General features: G+C 38.0%; 2 protein-coding genes across 2 annotated transcripts in view; one reads left to right on the forward strand and one right to left on the reverse strand.

Moving 5' to 3' along the window:
• Nucleotides 1–10,961, forward strand: part of LRRC72 (leucine rich repeat containing 72) — a 33,634-nt gene extending 22,673 nt beyond the window's left edge. Inside the window, exons 6-9 of the mRNA XM_025993190.2 lie at nt 6,584–6,673; nt 7,582–7,734; nt 9,675–9,702; nt 10,799–10,961. Coding sequence (XP_025848975.1) covers nt 6,584–6,673; nt 7,582–7,734; nt 9,675–9,702; nt 10,799–10,961 — 434 coding nt within the window. The remainder of the gene's footprint in view (nt 1–6,583; nt 6,674–7,581; nt 7,735–9,674; nt 9,703–10,798) is intronic.
• Nucleotides 10,962–15,427: 4,466 nt separating this feature from the next.
• The window catches only part of ANKMY2 (ankyrin repeat and MYND domain containing 2), a 37,346-nt gene continuing 32,525 nt past the window's right edge, over nt 15,428–20,248 (reverse strand). The window contains exons 8-10 of the mRNA XM_025993189.2: nt 19,903–20,031; nt 17,805–17,934; nt 15,428–16,575 (exon numbers count right to left, since the gene is read on the reverse strand). Coding sequence (XP_025848974.1) covers nt 16,391–16,575; nt 17,805–17,934; nt 19,903–20,031 — 444 coding nt within the window. The 3' untranslated portion in view covers nt 15,428–16,390. The remainder of the gene's footprint in view (nt 16,576–17,804; nt 17,935–19,902; nt 20,032–20,248) is intronic.

Genomic DNA, 20,248 nt, shown 5'->3' on the forward strand with positions numbered 1-20,248 from the left:
CAGAATTGCCTGAAACAATGTTTTGAATATGTGCCAAATGGTGTTGATGGTGGAGGTTCTGATCAGATCAATACATAGAGTAATTATAGTTTTCATTTGCTTTCAGTGCTAATCAGTAACATCTACTGTATTGAGGAGAAATGACTCATGTGCTTATACGTAGATTATTCAAAGCCAAATATTAAAATTATGCCAAGTTCATGAGAATTCCATGGGGTTTTTTTGTTGTTAATCTAAAATCATGTTGATTTTCCCTTTGGAAAGAAGTTGGAGACAGATGTTCACAAACATACAGTAATCTGAGTTGATTCCCATATCCCACGCCTCCCTTCAGCAAATCTACTCAGGCCAGAAACTGGGCAGTTGGTCAAGACCATTCACCCCCACTTACCATCCTTACCCATTCACTGGTTATGATGTATCTATCACCACCCTTTCTTCTCCTCTTCCCCCATTTAAATAGGTTTTCATTATCTCTGGTTATTCCCGTCTTATTCTTCTCAGTTCACGGGTTCAAGGGGCACGTTTCTATTGACTACACCCTGAATGGTGTCCCCTGGATCTGGCAACATGGCTGCCTTGTCCCCTTAGATGCCAAATAATCCCATGCTTATTTTTGAAACATGATAAGGTCTGTGAAAGACCCAGGACTGGCCTGCCTGTGTACTGGAATTATCTGGCCCTTGTGTGTTGAACAAATGCTTCTGTGATGAAAAGACTATCTATGCTAGATCTGGAACTCTCATTTATCTTCATTTTTCCATATAATAGGAAACTAGCTCTCTGGATCACCTTAAATATTAAGCTACCTCTGTAAGACATGTTTTTAAAGAGCATTTCTTGACATTAATGTTATTTGGAAGCAGTAACAAACTCAAAAACGGTTTTACTGTGGATTATGTAAATTAGACGATGAATTAATATGCTCACAGTCTAGAAAGTCTGCTAAGTAGTAAATAGACTTTAACAACATAACTGACATTTGAAATAATCATCATTATAACAACATATTTGAATGTCTTTCCCGTTGAGAAAATGCTTATTATAGTCTCATTTAAATCTTCACAGCAATCCTATGATGTGATTAGAATGATTTCCTCTTGAATGGTGGGAATGCAAGTCTTTGAGCTTTAACCAAACGACTAAGAAATGCCAAAACTTAAACTCATGCCTTATTTCTTTGTTTCACATTTATTCACTCACTTGCTTAATAAATATTTATCATTTATTCATTCATTCAGTAAATATTTATCATGCATTCACTACATGACACCCCAATACAAGGGGACACAACAGTCCCATGGTTTATGGTTTTATGTCTTTTGACCTAAATATTTCTTAGAGAGCTGAAGGAGCTTGATATGAAACGAATCAGATTATTGCTAAATGTAAAAACTCAATAATTTAAGCAATTTTACAAAACAAGATTCAGAAGCTAGCATTCAAGTTTGTCCTATCGTAGTCAACAGGATTATGCCCTGAATGAAGGTGCCTGGCCAGGGAGTGGGTAGTCTGAAATCCAGCCCATGCCTCTCTTGTTCACTGTGTGTGCATGAGCACAGAACTGTGTCAGCCCTGATCTGGGGTACAGGAGTGCCTTTCCTAGTTCTCTGAAAGACTATTGTGCCAGCCTGGTAGTTTAATTTCAAGTCCTTATCATTATCTGTCACAACAGTTTGAGTGACCTCTCCTTAAAATCATAGTGATTATAATTCAAGTTACATAACTACTATGGTTCCAACTGAGAATCTTTGTAGTGAGATTATTTTTTGAAATGGAGAGAATGCTATGTCCAATTTCCCCCAAAGAAGCATTTGAGAAAAGTTTTGGTAGCAAATACGCACTTTGTGAACACTTTACTTGCCTCATTTTGGTTAAAGATACTCTATGGGAAAAAGTTCCCAGGTAATGAACTACTCATTGTATTGGGGCAATAATGTGCCCAGATTAAGTTTCTCTGAGGTTCATTTGCAATCACAGATTAGATTCAGTTCATTAATTAAAATGAGAGACTCATGCACTTTCAAGCGTTAACATTTTTGCCTTTTCAAGCCATAAAACCCGCATAAAATGCTAAAGCGTTGTTATTATTCCACTCCAATTACAAGGTCTTCAGAGGGTGAGAAAATAGCCTGGAGGGGAAACCTCTAATTCATTTCGGCATTTCCCCCTCCACTGGCGTCTGTGAGGAGGTTTGCCAAGAGATGGCCCAGGAGACACAGGGCCGGGAGCTTCAGGGAGGCCTAACCCAGCAGCCAAGTGTGAGGTCCTGGAACCTGGAATTCCTGACTTCCAGACTTCCAGGCTGAGTCAGGAGGGCCCCACCTCTTCTCTCCAGGAGGTCTACCTTTCCATACCCTCCCTCCCCAGCTCCTGCTTCCTCTTCCCTGCCTTTCAGCAAAGTCGTTCTAATTCAGGATCTAATGTGTGTCCAAATCCTGCTTCCTGGCTGAGATGACTTTTCTTGATCTTCCATCTCTCTGTTTCTTTCCCAGCACGTGGGCAAAACACCCACCAGCAGGAGCCACAAAATACTTACATTCTCCTGTTCCTCAAGTTTTGCTCTCCTCATTTCTCTCAAATTTGCTTTGTTTCATTAAGCTCCACTGTTGGGAAGGACACTTGGACACCTGCATTCCATCATCTTTAAGAGTTGCTTCCTAGCCGTGCTTTAAGGACTCACCAGGAGCGATAGAGTGCCCCTCTCAGGAGAGGGCCTCCATTTTCTTCAGGTTCTGTTCTTAAAAGTTTTCTTTCCTCCTACACTTGGCCCCAGTCCACTGCTGAGGGCAAATAGCCAGGGGCTGAAGAGGGACACCGAAATCAGGATAGGACTATGATCTCAATGGTCCCTTCATTAGAGCTTCTACCTGAAATGCCCTTCAAGGTGGGATCATCCCTCCCAAACAACAAAACAGAAGAATCACCCAATAAAAAAGAGCCAAGTGGATCTTTGCTGTTTGTGTCAAAGAAGAGGATATTCTGACCCCTCCAACTTTCTTTAACCCCTGTGTTAGTCCAAGTTTATCTTTTAAAAGTCAGGGATGATTTCCATATTCAGTACAAACATGTGGTGTGCAGTGGCCCACAGCTTTCAAAGCAAGATGGTGGAAACAATGGAGATGCTGACTCTACTAAGAAACCTTGAGCCAGAACCTCAAAATCATAGTGTCTGACCATTGACAGCTAAGCTCACTTCCACAGGCTATTCTGTATAGATATTGAACATAACTGCTTTAAACTTACCTATCATTTTCCCCATCTATTAAAATGGATGTTTTGGGGCACCTGGGTGGCTTGGTTGGTTAGGCACCCAACTCTTGATTTCAGCTCAGGTCATGATCTCAGAGTCCTTGAATCAAGCCCCATGTTGGGCTTCACCCTTAGCACACAGTCTGCTTGAGATTCTCTCTCTCTCTCCCTCTGCTCCTTCCCATGCTCTCTCCCTCTCTCTCAAGTAAATAAATAAATCTTTTAAAACAATGGGTGTTTGGTATATCATTAATCACATCAACTTTTTTCAAAGGTGGTCATAAAAACTAATGTTCACTTTAATGGTGGTTTCTAGTTTAGCTTTAAAAGTTTTTAAAAATTGACTGAAGCCAATTACTTAGGTAACTTTTTTCTCCTCCGTTTCAATAATAAGTAGCTTCACACATGTGACTCATGTAATTCAAGCTTGTGCAGTAAGGTAGTAGAGACATTTTGATATATTATTGGATACATGTAAATTGCTTAGACTCGGAATCCCAAATTAAGATAAGCAAGACAGTGCTGGCGCCACCGAGGTGTGCTCTATAAGTAGCCTAGAGGGAAAGTGGATTAAATAGTATTAACCTATTGAAAGTGAAAGTGTAAGCAATTTCACTTCATAGTTTCTAAAGGAATGTACCCATACATCACGGAAGGCTTTCAGAACTTTCAGACACAGGAAACCAATTTCATATCTTAGAAACTTAATTTATGGTAATTTTATAGCATCAATCCAAAACTCATAAATCCAAAATGATAAATGTTTATAGTACGGAAGGGGGGAAAAAAGAGTTGAAAATAAGATTGCTTCTTTCTAAAACTTAAGAGCAAGGAAAAAAGTGAAAAATCATAAAGGTGAAACACCTCTCAAATTATTTAATTCTATTTTTTTAGAGTTAATTTAAGCAGAGGCTGGCCTAACAGCCCAGCGTTCTGACTTGCTGTCCTTTAGATTTTACATCAGGATGAGGTAGATGGTGAGCTACAATAAACACATCAAGTTTTCAGTCTTGAGATGCATTCTTAATAACTCATGTAAGAGTAGTAAATCCAAATTTGCTGTTTTGTTTAGCTGAAGCCAGCAGGTTTTCAAGTTACATATAGAAATGACTTATTTAAAGACCAGGAGGAGAAGCCAAGAAAATAAATGAAATAGGAACATTCCGAGAAGGAAAAGAGAATATGAAGGAGGGTGCAAAGAGTAAATGTTATTGGTACATTTCCTATTCACATCATAGGCAAGAGCAGACTCTACTCCTGGCTGCTTGAATGTCTGATGGGGTTATGAGGTGCCAGATGTGATTCTCCAACACAGTAACCACAGAGCAGACTTCTGCACTGAAGCATGTGTAATGCTTTCTTCCTCCTAAACTCTCATTAACAACAATTGTGTTTTGCTTTTACATCCTTGAAAGAGGTGCTTTTCTCTTTCTGGCTTAAACTACAATGCATGATCCCCGTTTTAGAATCTGTCCTTATTACTGGCTTAATATACATCCACCCATTCAACTCCTTGTCCAGTAGTTATAATTATTCATTACCACTGTGAATTCCTTCCCTTTTAGATTAAAATTTAAACCCTTCTTGTCAGTCGAGAAATTTTGAAAAGCTTCCATTTCACTTTTCCTCTCACTTCCCCCACTGCATACATATTTCCTATCTTTTAAATTCTTTGTTGCTCCTGGCTTTACCTTTTCTTTAATGCCTAATTCTGATAGTTTTTGTTTATTATGCACCAGATGTCTTCTGACGATGCCTGCTTTAAGTCCTTCTAAAGCTCAAGTTTTCCACAGGGAGTAGTTATATGTAATGATTTTATTAGCCAGAAAAATTTGTGTTTATGTGATAAAATCAAAATGTTATGTAACCTACAGGGAAAACATCTAGATGATTTTGCTAAAACTTTTTCAAGTTTTGGCAAAATAGTTTGTTGTCTTTTAAGCACACGCCCATCTTCTTTATCTTGCCAACTGTTTTTTCCTGGGCTTCTAATGCCTAATATTTTCATGCTTTTATCAAGCCTCTCTCTATTTTATAGTCAAATGCTACAGCACTACTCCGAAATTTAACATGTACAGTAAATGAGCCCCATTTTGTGAGAGTAATGCAGTTGTACAATGGCTGGAACTCTTTCTACTACTGCCACCTAGTGGTTCTCCTCACCGAATGTATTTTCCAAAAGTGTTTTCTAGAAGTTGCATGTAGACAGAATCCAATAGCTAAAGACACCCACGTGGAAATCATAAAAGTTTTATTGCACATTGTACCAAAGTAACACTGTTTAATACATCTATGGGGGGATAGAGAAGATTCTTTGCTTTTTCCATAAAGTAAAACCCTCACAACTTCTAGTTGAAGATTTTTAAAAAATATACCTGCATACAAATGCCTAAAGAATGTGACGTCAAAAAAAAGAATGTGACGTCAGAAACGACAGGAGCTCTGCTACATGGGCTTGCCTCCCACCTCCAGCCACTGTGATAGCGTGACTCATTAGGTATCGCGGCACCTGAGCAAAGGAAGTTAGAGGCATGTGCGTCTGGCCAGAGGTAGACAAGATGCAAGATCAGCACCTGCTCAGCTCTGCTCCTGCTGAGATCTGAAGCTGCTAGGGGTATTTACATGCTCTGAACCATGTGCAATGGTTTTAAGTGGAGAAAGAAAACGGTATCAGATCAGTGTACTGCACCTCTGCCCATCTCCACAGGGCACCCTTGTGACCTTTGAGACCGGAAGAAGAGAAGCAAGTGAACAAAATTCTTTAATGAAGAACAGCATCAAGACCTCCACAGAGGGGCACCTGGGTGGCTCCGTCAGTTGAGCAGCTGCCTTCAGCTCTAGTCATGATCCCAGAGTCCTGGGCTCCAGTGCTGCATGAGGCTCCCTGCTCAGTGGGGAGTCAGCTTCCCCCTCTTCCCTTACCCCTCTCCCAGCTTATTCTCTTTCAAATAAATAAAATCTTAAAAAAAAAAAAAAAGACCTCTACAGAGCTGATATCTTGTCCTTCCTTTACTAATTAACTTAAGGACATGTTAAAATTTTCCTCATTTGTGGTAGATCTGGGTCAACACTATGTCCCCAGCACCTCACATAGTTCTTGGTATATAGTATGCACTCAGAAAATATTTGTTGAATGAATGAATTTAACAAATGGGAAATAAGTGCTGCTCTGAATAAATGCATTTGGTTAGGCCATTGGTTTGGTCTATGAAACAAAAGCTTTACATGTACTTAGGTTCCATATTAATTCTGCAATTTCCTATATTTTATCAAATGATAAAAGAAACTGGTTTTGAAATATGACATCTTAATTTGGATTCTTTCTTTGCAGGTCTCTACCAAAACCCTTTGTGCCAATATAACCTGTACCGTTTATATATAATCAACCACCTTCCAGGAATAGAATTTCTTGACCAAAATCGTAAGCATACATCTTTCAGAGAAATATTTGAAAGGCAGCCTTATACATCACTAGTTTAAAAATGCAGAAGGTCTTTGAAAATAATCATCTTTGTAAAGGAAAGTTTTTCAATTATTTAGTTTTGAAGTTTTTGACCTGTAAAATATGCCCTAGTTTAGGATTTCATTTCTCTTGACCACTATGTTGAAAAGGCCATCTAAGTGTGAGGAAAGGTCTTCTGTTCCTGAGTTTGACATGAATGTGTTGAATGCCAAATCATCTATTCCTGGCATTTTAGTGTTTTATTTCAAAAATGAGAGAATTGGACTAAATCTCTTAAGGCTTATTTAAATTCAAAAAATAATATTCTTTGTTATCTCAATGATTTCTTTATGAATACAGTTTAAACACTGTAGATAAACTAGTATGTCTGATTTATACAAGTCACAAAAATAATCAACCTCACTGCATTACCCTTTACATTTGGGTGGAGCTTCTTTTACCTCCAAATGTATATTGCCCATCTCTCTACTTATCTTCTATCTCTATAGGTTTGAACACTCTTAATAATTGATTACTAACTTCCTAATGAGGAAATATAAAACCTAATGTTTATTATTCCTGTTATTCCTCACAGCCCTGAGGAGCTGAAGGAATGTATCATATATGTGATTTCAATCATCCATGGTGATGTGTTAGAGTGCTTGGGGTACACTGGGAATATCTGTGCCTTACAACATGAGTGGCATTTGTTTATTAAGCATTTATAAGATTATGGAAATAATTGTGATTGCCCTTCACAGTTTTGACAGGATGTTCACATATAACATACTTCAGATAAACGCGTTATTGAAAGTGTTCAACTGTATTCTGAATCACTCTGCATCTCTACAATGCTATGCAATAACATTACTTTTTGCATTTGTCAGAAGTTACAGAAAAAGAAAGAAGATCAATGATTACCATTTTTAACCACAGAAGGACTCATATTGTTCAATCAATAGCATTCCAAAGAAGAGTAGATGCCTCATGGAATCCTAGAGCACCATTTAAGCAAAAACCATCCCAGAGAGTACCTCCAGGTATTTGGGGGAAAAAAACAAAAAAAAAGATGAAATTAAAATTCCTCCAACTTTTGGCTGATCTAATTATAATAGTAACAACTGAAATTTACAATAAGCTAAGCACCTACATAGTGAAATAAATATTCCCAATTTTATTAGTCAAATTAAAGCAATATGCAATTTCATCTGCATTTGCATATATTAAGTGAAGTAATGTGGTAACAATGAGATATTACCCTGAAGTTCTCACTTCAGTATCTAGTGTAGTATGAAATACTCAGTAAATAAGCTATGCTTACTATCACCACGATCACCAGTTTCACCAATTAAGCCATAAGTTTTTGATAACATGGAAAAAAGCATTAAGAAGAAATAAAGATCATTTACAATTTCTTCACCCGGAAATAACCACCATTAATGTTTGGGTTGGATTCATATACACAGTCATTATATACAAATATAACTTGAATATCTTCAGTGATGTTTCATCTGTTGGAATTTAAGTTCTTACATGCAACAGAAATCCAACATCAATGACTTAAGGAAATAGCGATTTTTCTCACAAAGCAAAGAATACAAAGGTAGGGTATTAGTGCAAAAGTCAGCGGTAATCATCAGTGTTCAAGAATATATCTCTCTTTTGTCCTACTCTTTGGGTATTTTTTGGTTACAAGGTGGCTGTTACACCACTAGGACACTCTCCTATATATCCAAAATTCCCATATCATACCTAAAAAAAATAATTTGTGTACTTATATTACATAATATATAATATATATTTAAAGTTTCCCGGTATTTCCAATATGGCTGCTATAGCTGCTTTTTCAAAACAATCCAGTCAGAGGCTCATAATTATATTTGGTTGTTATGGACCTTTACTCCTTTTAAACTTAGTAGATTTCTAAATTTGTTTCCATGACTTTTTCAGGGACCAGGCCAGTTATACTATAGAATCCATCATTCTCTATGCTTGTTTTCACAAGATGTCATTGAACTTGTTCTTTTATCCATTACATGTCCCAGAGAAGAGAAAAAAAAAAATGTCTGTAGGACATGTTCAGGATGCAGAAGTGTAACATAGAGCAGGGGTTCTCAAAGTGTGATCCCTAAACCAGTAAGGAAGCATCATTTGTGAAGGGAATGATGCCATGAGCTCTTCTAAGGCAGAGGCTGTTTGCTCCCTGCTGCTTGCAGATTGGCAAGACTCATATTGTGGACTTCAGTGGCCCAACAGGTGCTGGTACATTCCATGTCTAGCCTGGCACTAGGCCTTTGGAGAGGAATGAACAAAGCAATGACTGTCTCTGGAAGATACCATAAGAAATCCCAGCTTTGAGGACAGCCTTTGAGCTCCCAAAGCTAGGGAAGATGGAGATTCTTGTGATCTAGGATTTGTTTATTCTATTTCTTTGAAGTTAATGCCAAGAATCCAAATGGTTTAAACTGCCCTAAATATTTCTCTTCATTTGGTCTGTTAGTTCATTTATAGATACATGTGTCTATCTGAAAAAAGAGGATTGGTTTCTGTATGAGACTCCATATCTTAATTACAAAAATCCCCACTTGGATTCCACTGGAAACTTAATTGATTAAGCCTTCTGTTCCCAGAGTTTTGAGATCTGTATTGAATTAAAGAATTTGCCTCAGAATTTAAGCTAATCCAAGGCACTATATCTAAGAAAAGTTCAGTTTGAGTTTAGGTAGTATCATGGGATTTTTGAAGGATTGAACTATTCATCTAAATGACCATTCAAGGTCACAGGCATTAAGGAGGGCACATGAGGTGATGAGCACTGGGTGTTATACTGTATATTGGCAAATTGAATTTAAATTTTAAAAAATGACCATTCAAAAACCAGGAAGTTGTGCTCTAGACTTTTCCTTTATAGCACTGTTCCATTGTTTTTAAATGCTGAATAAATGTTTGAAAAATACTAACAGAAATGTATTTTTTTTAGACTTTGCATTTGCGAATAATGTAGACAAGTAAGTGATTTTTTAAACTTTACTTTTATTATCAAATTATTTCATAATTGTATGTACTTTAAATTACCTTCATTTCCCAAAATACATTTTAGTTAGTTAAATTTACATTTAGTTAAAGAATGACTAACTGATGGATGGGAAAAATTACTGTCTTTCTATGACAAATAAGCACAAGCTATTTACTCATATTTGACATATTTAGGTTTTGGATATTATTATTTTAACCAGGAATAAATTAAAGTCTGATTCAATGCATAAAATATAAGACTACTATATAAAACCTAAGACTTACTAGCAAATTATAAATGTATAATGTTCCTCTAAATATGTTCAGTGAGAGCAGTTATATAGATAAACATTTTATATTCACCGGAATTTACATTTTCTTTTTTTCTTTTTAAGATTTTTATTTATTTATTCATAGAGACAGAGAGAGAGAGAGAGAGGCAGAGACACAGGCAGACTGAGAAGCAGGCACCATGCAGGGAGCCTGACGTGGACTTGATTCCGAGTCTCCAGGATCACGCCCTGGGCCGCAGGCGGCGCTAAACTGCTGAGCCACTGGGGCTGCCCAGAATTTACATTTTCAAAAGCAAATGCTTCATTAAACTATGGAAAACTTTTCAAACTCATGCATATTGATGAATTTTAAAATCATCATTCTTTTTCAATTTTGCACTTAGGTTTTTCTTTGGTTTCAGGGTTGAAAAATATATCCCCAAACACGTTTTTAAAATAATACATAACATAGAGAAATAATATCTAACAAAATGTATTTAAGATACTAATATGCATATGGAATCTAGAAATATTTTAATCATCTAACACTGATTTCAAATCATAAACACATTAATGTGTGAGATCTAAACTGAAATAGCTGATCCCAAATATGTTCAAAGACTGAATTTTTAAAAATAAACAATATATATAGGAAAAATAACATTCATAGTTCTGAAAGTCATTTGTCAGTAGAAGCCCAAAGTTGTTAGTGGTATGATGCTCCAAAGAGCATAGAAAAATATGGCATTTATTTGTTTAAATTAAAATTTCTCTGTAGCTAAATGGATTTTTTTTTGACATATTGCCATTTTTGCAGAACTGTGTTTGAGGACCCAGAAGATGCTGTGTTCGTAAGGTCCATGAAGAGATCAGCTATGGCTACTACCTCCCTGAACTGGGACACGGTTCCAACACGAGAGGAAAAATACCTTGATGAGAAAGGCACAGAGCCTCAAATGCTCACAGTTACTCTGAGATAACCTCTGATATTTCTAGAAATCCTAGTGGTTTTCTGTTATTAAACTTCTCTGTGATTAGGCATATTATATATTTATTCTATTATAACATGTGAATGTAAACAGCAACACCACTAATATAGTCCCTATACATTTTATGTTTTTGTTAAAGTAAAATGTATATACAGAAATGTACACAAATCAAGTGTTCAGCTCAACAAAATTTTCAAAAAATGAACATGCTCATGTAACAGCAGTCCTAGATCAAGAAATAGACTATTATCAGCACATGAGGTGCTTCTTCATTCCTGTTACCAGTCCTATTACCTATTAGTAGTAATCACTGTTATGATTTCTAAGCTGTAAATTAATTTTGTCTGTCTTTGAATGATTTCATTTAAATCTTTCTGGTTTCTCTTGCTCAATACTATAAAATTCACCCATGTTGTTGCTAGAGACAATAGCTTTATCATTCTCATTGCTGCATGGTATTCCATTGTATGATTACACCACAATTTATTTATACAGTCTATTGTCTTTTTATGCCACCTTTAAAGGCATGTGCCAGTTCTGGGTGTGGGCTAATGATGTGAGGTTGGCCTAGCTGGAAGCCTGCTGCTAGGAGAGAGACCAGAAAAGCTTTTAGCATTTGCATGGTGCTAAGAGACAAAATGCACAGCTGGTTTTCCCCAGCTAAGCTAAAAAGCTAGACCAAAAGCTTATAAAAAGCAGAGTAACATTTCCTCCTATCTGATGGTGCTTAGACACCACCACAATGTAACACACACAGAATAGAGACACACTGTAGAAGTGAGGCTGAAACCAAGCAGGCAGGGGATGGAAGCCCTAGGGGGAGCGGTGTACTGTCCCTGAAACTCTGTAACCTCCTTTCACCTGTGGCACTTAGGATTCTATACAAAACCAGAAAATTCAGGAATGGCCCCTGACAGAGTATTGTACCTGGGGGAAGGAAAAAAGATTTGTTTTGGTCATTGGTATGGGTGAGTGGCTCAAGATAAAAGTGATATAGTATGTGGATCCCAAGATTTGGTCAGAGAAAGGATTGAAATGTTCTCTTGTTCTCTCCTCTGGATCACTTATTCTGTAAGAAGCCAGCTACCATGTTGTGAGGACATTTATGCAGTCCTCTGGAGAGCTTCATCGGTGAGGAACTGAGGCCATGTGAGGGACTAAATCCTGTTGCCACAACCATATGAGTGAGCCATCTTGCAAGCAGGTCCTCTGGATCTAATTAAATCTTCAGATGACTGCACTCCTGGCTGAAAGCGGTATTGCACCCTCCTGAGAAATGCCCAGCCAGAATCACTCAGTTAAGCTGTTCCTGTATTTCTGGCCTGCAGAAACTACATGAGATAATGCTTATTGACTCTTCAAGCTTGATAAGTTCAGGGGTAATTTCTTACACAGCAATAGGTAACTAATAGAATAACTCAGTATAACCCATGGTGCTAGAAGTATTTGTGGTAGGTAAGGATGTTTGGTGAAGCCTGGCAAACTCTAAGAAAGTCACGGTGCAGTTTCAAAAGTCTCAAAAGGTTCTTGAGTAAGGCCATACTACCTTCAGCAGAGAACTAGTCATTGTTCGAAGAGCAGTTTTGGCAAATTACTGCATCTGCCCTAATACTAACAGCCTGACCAATGAACATCAGGTAACTTTGACCAAAGCTACTCATCATGAGCTGAGTCCTGTCAGACCCACCAAGCAATAGATGGTGGGTGGCCAGAGCAGCAACTTATTTCATGATGGAAATGGTGGTATATTTGGGATTAGATTCAAGCTGGCCCATAAGTTGCATAAGCAATATTTATTTTGAATTAGATTGCAGTAAGTTGGATATTATAATCTCCAGGTTAACAACTAAAAGAATTTTGAAAGTGTGTAGCTTGATATTTTATTTTTAAACCTGCAATTGCTGAAAAGGATGAAAAAATTATTCCAATTACAAAAATAGGGCTAGCAAATTTTAATCTCCTTGTAAAAGAACTAATGGGAGAACGTCTCCTTTATATGAAGAAAAAGATTTCCTTAAAATGCACTCATATTTCATATTCAGTAAAGAAGGGCTGCAGAGTGGCTGTGATTTGAAGATATTGTAATAAATACCATGTAGGGACAAACACAAAAGAGAAGACACGATCCTGACTTAAGTAACCTAAAACTCTACAAAATGCAACACATAATTAAGATGGTGCTCTAAGTTCTTTGTTTTAAGCAACAGAGAACCATTCAAGCTGATTGAAGTTTTCAGTTGAATATTTCAGGATCCATCAGCTCTCATGACCAGGAAACAGAAAATATCAACTTATAGATCTATATACAGGGTAGCGGCTAATGGTTGGGGCTCTAGAATCAGACCCAGCTGAGTTCTTCTGCTTACTAGTTGTTACTTGGACAAGTTAGCTAACTTCTCTAAGCTTTCATTTCCTCTTAATGGTAAGAACAGTTAATTCATAAAATTTCAAGGATTAAGTTAGACAATGAACATAAAGTCTTAGGTAGAGTGGCTTTCTCAGTCAGTGCTTGGTATATGTCAGCCAATACTCATTCTTTTCCCAAGAGCAGTTGTGTCCTTTAGGAATTATACCTGATGTCATAGACTGAATGCTTGTGTCCTTACATACACAAAAAAATTTGTATACTGAAATCTAACCCTCAACATGATGGTATCTGGAGGCAGGGCCCTTGGGTGGTAGTTAGGTCATGAGAGTAGAGCCCTCATGAAGGGGATTATGCCTTTTTAAGAGGCCAGAAAGCAGGCTACCCTCCTTCCACTATGTGAGAACAGAGCAAGAAGATGGCCTTCTGTAGACAGGAAGAGGGTATTCACCAAAAGCTTGACCACTGTGATGTCTTCTAGCATCCACAACTATGCAAAATACATGTTTATTATTTAAGCCACCCCAATTTATGGTAATTTGTTTTGTAGCAGCCCAAAGTAAGACACCTGGTGTCCTAGTCAGGGTTCTCCAGAGAAACTGAATCAATAGGGTATATGCATAGAAAGAGAGAGAGTGATTTAAGGAATTGGTTCATGACATTTTGGGGGCTGGTAAATACAGAATTTGCAGGGCAGGCCAAGACAGGCCAGAAATTTAAGAATGAGTTGATGTTGCAGTTTTGAGTCTGAAATCTGGTAGTCCTTTATTGGGACTTATTTTTATCTGTACTATTGGTGCGTCCATCTTGTCAGCTTCTTCAGCATCATGACTGGATATATGAGGCAAAAAACAAAACAAAATAAAACAAAAGCCTCAGAGAAAAAACAAAATGTCATTGCTTGGATCCTGAGGTCCCCAGCCAGTCTGCCTCACCATTTCTCTATCCTACAGTCTTATGTTTGTTTGATATATAATATCCAGGATTTTAGTTTTACTTAGTAGAAGAAATAGAGGAAAGTATGTCTATTCTGCTTCCCAGAAGCAAAAGTGTTTGGATTATTTTAAAGATTTATTTATTTGAGAGAGAGAGAGAGAGAGAGAGAGAGAGAGCATGCAGCAGGGGGGAGGGGCAGAGCAAGAGGGAGAAGCAGACTCCCCAGTAAGCAGGGAGTCCCATGCGGGGGGTACCATCCCAGGACCAGGGATCATGACCTGAGCTGAAGGCAGACACTTAACCAATTGAGCCACCCAGGTGCTCCAAGAAAAATTTCTTGATAGCTTATTCAAAATAACTCAACATGGTTTAAAAAAAAAATAAACTAGATGACCACCTATTTTCACGGTATTATAATGGAAACATCTATTTGAGATTATGTATAATAAAGGAAGGGAGTATAATCAGAATCATTGTCTCTTAAACTCCATTTTCAGACCACCTCTTCCCTGAAATATATCTGTAGAAAATTTTAATGTTGACATGGCTTACACCTGAAGTCCCCTTCGTCCACTGGCAGTTACAGCGGTGTTAGAGTTCTGATTCATGTCAGCATTCACTTCGATGAAGGGAAAAAGTACCTCTACATTGCCACACCTCTTGCTTTTCCTATTTCCTCCTGCTTTTTCATAACCCCCCATAGTATCCGAAGACAGGCATCATGTTAACACAAAATGGCGGTAACACAAACACACGCACACAAAAACAATTAAAAACCAGATAATGCACATAAAAAAGATTGGTGAGGCTTGTCACAACTGACAAGTTTAGGTGCAATCTGCCTGCTGAATTCCTACCCAGTTAACCCTTCACACTGAATTCGCTCACCTGATGTCTTTCTGGAGCAGAAGGTGTGGTGCTGGGGCTGGAAGAAGTCACTGAGAGGAAGGAAGAAGAGAGCCAGCGACTCAGAAGAATATGACCAGTGCAGTGAGGTGGGAAATGCAGTCATTTTGATTTACAATTGTACACATGAAAATACTCATTACTCTGTTTTCTAGTATTGGCTGAATTTCCCAAAATGTAAGTTCTCTTAATATTTCTCTAATATCTGCCATCCCTCGATAGCAATGAGCCAGGAAACAAGATGTGGAGCTGGTTTTATCAGTAGGCACGATTTATTTGACAATCATCACAAGAAACTCTGAAACGCAGTGCTATCTTCGGCAATCAGGCCCTAGCTCTGCTTCTGTACTGCATATGCTAAAAACTGGTGCCAGCACATTCTAAAAGTGACAGTTATAAATCAGTCTCTGGGCAGGAAGAGCCCAATGAAAAGCTTACAGGAAGATAAAAGCCTTTCAAGTAGAATATGGCACATGAATTGGTTTTATAACTGGAGACACACTATGTTTAGCCATTATTTAATCTGAAATTTCATGAAACATCCTTTTTAATGCACATGCTGAGATAATCGTGGCTAGGCCTTAGTTCTGACATTTCTGAAGGTACAAATACTAAAGATAAAACGTGACTGCAAGAACCATATAAAGTTTAGACTGCTCAGGATTGTTTCTATATAAAACTACAGTGAGCTGAACTGTGACAGACCCTGTAACATACAACTTTTCTTCATGTCATTGCATCTAAATAAGTAAGACTTCACTATTGTAAGTGCTATTTATATGCATCTTATTCACATATAAGTTATGATTCATTTACCCATCTCAGTGGCTAGAAAATCCTTTCTGAAGATCTCTCTCCTACACCTGTTTTGCTTGTCCCTTTGTTCCCCAGAGCCTATATTTCTTCTTTAAAGGGATTTCTTTGGCTTTGAGAACAATGGCTGGGAAGCTGGCCTCAGAAAGGGAATAAAAATGTTTCTTTGATACTTTGAAATAAAAATTTTCCCTTGGAGTATCTGTCCAATTACAGTACAGCAATCATTAGGAAATCAGGGCATGGTAGACAGAGCTTTGCTTGAAGGCATCTATTCTAGGAAACATGGAATCCTGCCATGGTGCCATGCGGTGTCACGAGGCAGTGAGGACACAGTCACATGAGCTTTCCAGCTACCTGCCAGGATATGAACCGTCCACGATGGCACCTGCTCTGGCTTTCACTCCTCAGATTCCTGTGGACCTGCAGGAGCATCCTGTAAGCCATCCAACCCAGCTGCATTCTGAGGGTGTTCTTTCTCCCCTTCCACAGAATCCTTAGGGTTACAATCCTCTTGGGAGATTCCTGCTTCAGCCTCTGGCTGCTCTTCATTAACACAATTAGAATTGACATCAAGTTTGCCATCTGATAAAAAGGGGGGAAAAAAGGTCATTTTGTTATTCCTACCAGGTATCAGTCTCTCTTCTAAATGCTTTACTTGTATTAAACTATTTAATCCTCACAACAGCCATGTGAGGTAAATGATTTCTGCTATCATTATTATCACGATTTTTAACAAATGGGGAAACCGAGAGAAGAAGCGTTTGGCAACTTGCTCAGAATTTCACAGCCAGTACAGCAGCAGCAGCAGGATTTGGACTCAGGCCTCTGGCTCCACAGCCAGGCCTTGAAATCGAAATGCTTGTCTGGGATCTGACAAAATGTGCATTCAAATCCAGCTTTGCCATGAATTAGCTTGAAGTCTTTGGGTAGGTTATTGCCTGTGCAGGGTTGTTTCCTTGGTCCAGAAAACAGAAGAAAGCACAGCAGTCAGAAAGCCTGACTATTCTCTTAACAATTTATTTGTACAAATTAAGTTTAATTTTGTGCAAATCATTCAATTCTACTAATAACAGCGTTTCTCAAGCAGGTCGTAAAGGCAATGCGGTCTTCTGAGGGGGGATGTGGAAGTACTTTGTATCAGAGTCAACTGGGCAACTTTTTCAAACTAGATACTCTCTGCAGAACCTATGATATATTCTCAGGGGTGAGGCACAGGAGTGGAGGTGGTTTTCCACTATAGTCTGTGAATCATTGCTGAAGCAATTCACTTTCTGGTGAAAATGAGTCATACACCTCATAAGGGAGGGAGAGAAAAAATAATATGGAACTCAATGCCCAGACACTTATAGAAACTTAATCTGTACATTTGATCTGCAATGTAATCTGTAATTTATAAATTTACTCTATAATTTCACCAAACCTTTGTACTTTAATTAAAGTAAATAGATAAATAAATGTTCCCAACCTTAAAATCCTTGGGAATACTTATCTAGAGTCCCATTGCTGCAGAGCATTCTCATGAGTCAGAATGTAGAATACAGAATAAACTATTCCTTAGAATTCTATACCTCTCTGTCTTGCAGTGACTTCTAGGCTAACCATATTCTATACATTATCCCAACAACCCTAAATAAGTACACATTTAAATGTCATTCTTCTATTGGTCATCTCCAAGTCTCCTTGGTTCCCCCCCCCCCCCCCCCCCCCCCCGCCCAAAGAAGACTTGGTTCCTTGGTGCCTGTGTTAATATCATTAATAATATCATTCTTCCCAATGAGGAGCAGTATATATATCGCTTTTTATATACTTACTGTTTTCCTCTTCGCTCTTTTCTTTGGCAGCTTCCAATTGTTGTTTTTCATAAATGTCCTTTAGATTCTTACAGATTTTCTTATGTGCAAACCAGTGTGTTTTCTGGCAGGTTTGATCACAATATATTACCTGAAAAGAGTTGTAAGTTTATTTCACTTCAAGAGCTGTGATTGCATGATATTCCAACTACGTCATTATACCAAGAACTATACTGTAAAAAAATGTTGTTTCCCATGCTTTCCTTTATTTTTATTTTTTTAAGATGTATTTATTTTGATAGAGAGTGAGCATGCCAGAGCAGGGAGAAGGAGGTTGGGCAGAGGAAGAGAGAGTCCCAAGCAGTCCATGCTGAGTGTGGAGCCCAACACAGGGCTTGATCCTACGACCCTGAGATAACGACCTGAGCCAAAACCAAGAGTTGGACATCCAACCAGCTACACCCCCCAGGTAGCCCCCAAGCTTTCTGTTAAAACCATGATGCACACTAATTTATATTTTTAATTTTTAGCTTACACTTTATAACAATGGATATATAATAAGTGGTCTACCAAAGACTAACAAATGATTTATGAAGAGCCTACTATGTGTCAGAATTATACAATGACAAGGAAGATAGTTGTCTCAGAGGAAACTAGGGTTGAGAAAAAGCTGGATGGAGCAGCATTGAGAGAGGCAGATACTCAACAACATGATTTACATCCTAGTATAGGTCATAACAGTAATAGGAGCACAGAGGAAGCAGTGACTCACTCTAAATGAAGGGAGTCAGTCAACAGAGAAATGGGAAAGAAGCATTCCAAGCAGAGAGATTATCTTACACAAAAATGCAATTAGGAAAGTGAATTATATGTTGAAGGACAGCAAAAAGTTTGTGTAAATGGAGTTTAGAATTTTGCAAGATTATATGCCAAACACCATGCTAAGCCCTTTATATAAAAAGAACATATACTGTAGATTGTTTCATTGGTCCTGACTCTTATTTTTCCCTTCATGTATACACTTTCCCATGTGACTTCAAAGTTCTTTTCACTGAAGGGAAGGAGAATTCACTTTAAACTTGGCTATGTGGTGTGTTTTGGCCAAAGGAATGTCAGAGCATGACAATTTCAAGACTAGACTTCCAAGGGATCTCATGTGTTTCTACTTGTCCACTTTTACCTCTGCCATCATAATTAGAGCCGGCTCAGCCTGGTCTGCTGGTCCAAAGAGGATAAGCGATATATGGAGAAAAAGTGCCCCAGCTAACCCCAGCCAACTGCCAACATGGGAAATTAGCAAATGATTGTTTTAAGTGTTTTATATGCAGCGACAGTTAACCAATGTAGATGGTCTCAATGAATTCTCACAACAACCCCATTTCACATGCAAGGAAATTGAGGTTCAAAGAAGTAATTAAAGGAGATGAAGCTGGAGGACTAATTAGTTAAATCAAAATGTAATGGGTATGATGAAGATGCTTAAGAATGCCAACCTTACAAACAATAGGAAATTAATATTCAATTAATTAATTAACATAATTTATAGGGTACACTGAATGTACAGATGAATCCTTGTGATAGTGTGTGTGAGAAGATACATGCATTCCAAAGATAATGCTGCCAGAAGTGGGGAGTATAGTTCAGAGAGCTTAAAGATTGGTGGCAGTAGGAAGGGAGTTGTAGTTTTACAAGGGAGAGATGATGAAGAGATTACAGTTCAAGTCACCATCAGAAGATTTAAGATTGCATATTTATGAACTGTCCTATTCTAGGTCCTTATATCAGCACCTGTCTCAATCCCTTACAGAGAATCTTTCCCTCCTTCATTCCTTCAGTTACTCATATTCTTTCTCTCCTGGTCTGTGCAGAAGCTGGGGCAGCCTACAAGACCGAAAGAAGATAGGGCACAGACCTACATTTATCCCATACTTCTCTTCCAAAATTACTTTTAAGTATTAGATGCATTGAATTAGCACTTACACTATATTAAAATGTATTAGAAAACTAATGTCAACCATTATATGTTTTTTTCAACCATTCTATTTAGAGAATATTAAAACTTCAAGTTGGATATGAAATCTAAGTCAGCTCAATGAACTTCAAAGAACTTCACTCTTACCATCTTGCATACGGAACATCTTTTACTTGCTCCCTTTTCGCCACAGGTAGTGCAAAATTCAACATCCACAAAACCCACCTGACCAGTGATGGCTTGGGTAAGTACAGAGAATGCAGTAGGATCAGAACCCTAGAATAGGTATGAAGAAGAGAAAAACACACTTGAAAATCACCATGGAAAGACTACAGAGATGACACTTCATAAACAATGTTGTCTAGAAGCAGGCACACAGAGACAATATCTATATGGCTAGCAATGACACAGACTTTATCTACATTACCTTAAAAAGCATGGCTGTTTGTGTGAACTACTGCTTCAGAAAAGAATTGATGGTATGGCTGAATAA

Source organism: Vulpes vulpes, chromosome 7 (assembly GCF_048418805.1).
Source record: "Vulpes vulpes isolate BD-2025 chromosome 7, VulVul3, whole genome shotgun sequence".
NCBI classification, from domain to species: Eukaryota; Metazoa; Chordata; class Mammalia; order Carnivora; family Canidae; genus Vulpes; species Vulpes vulpes.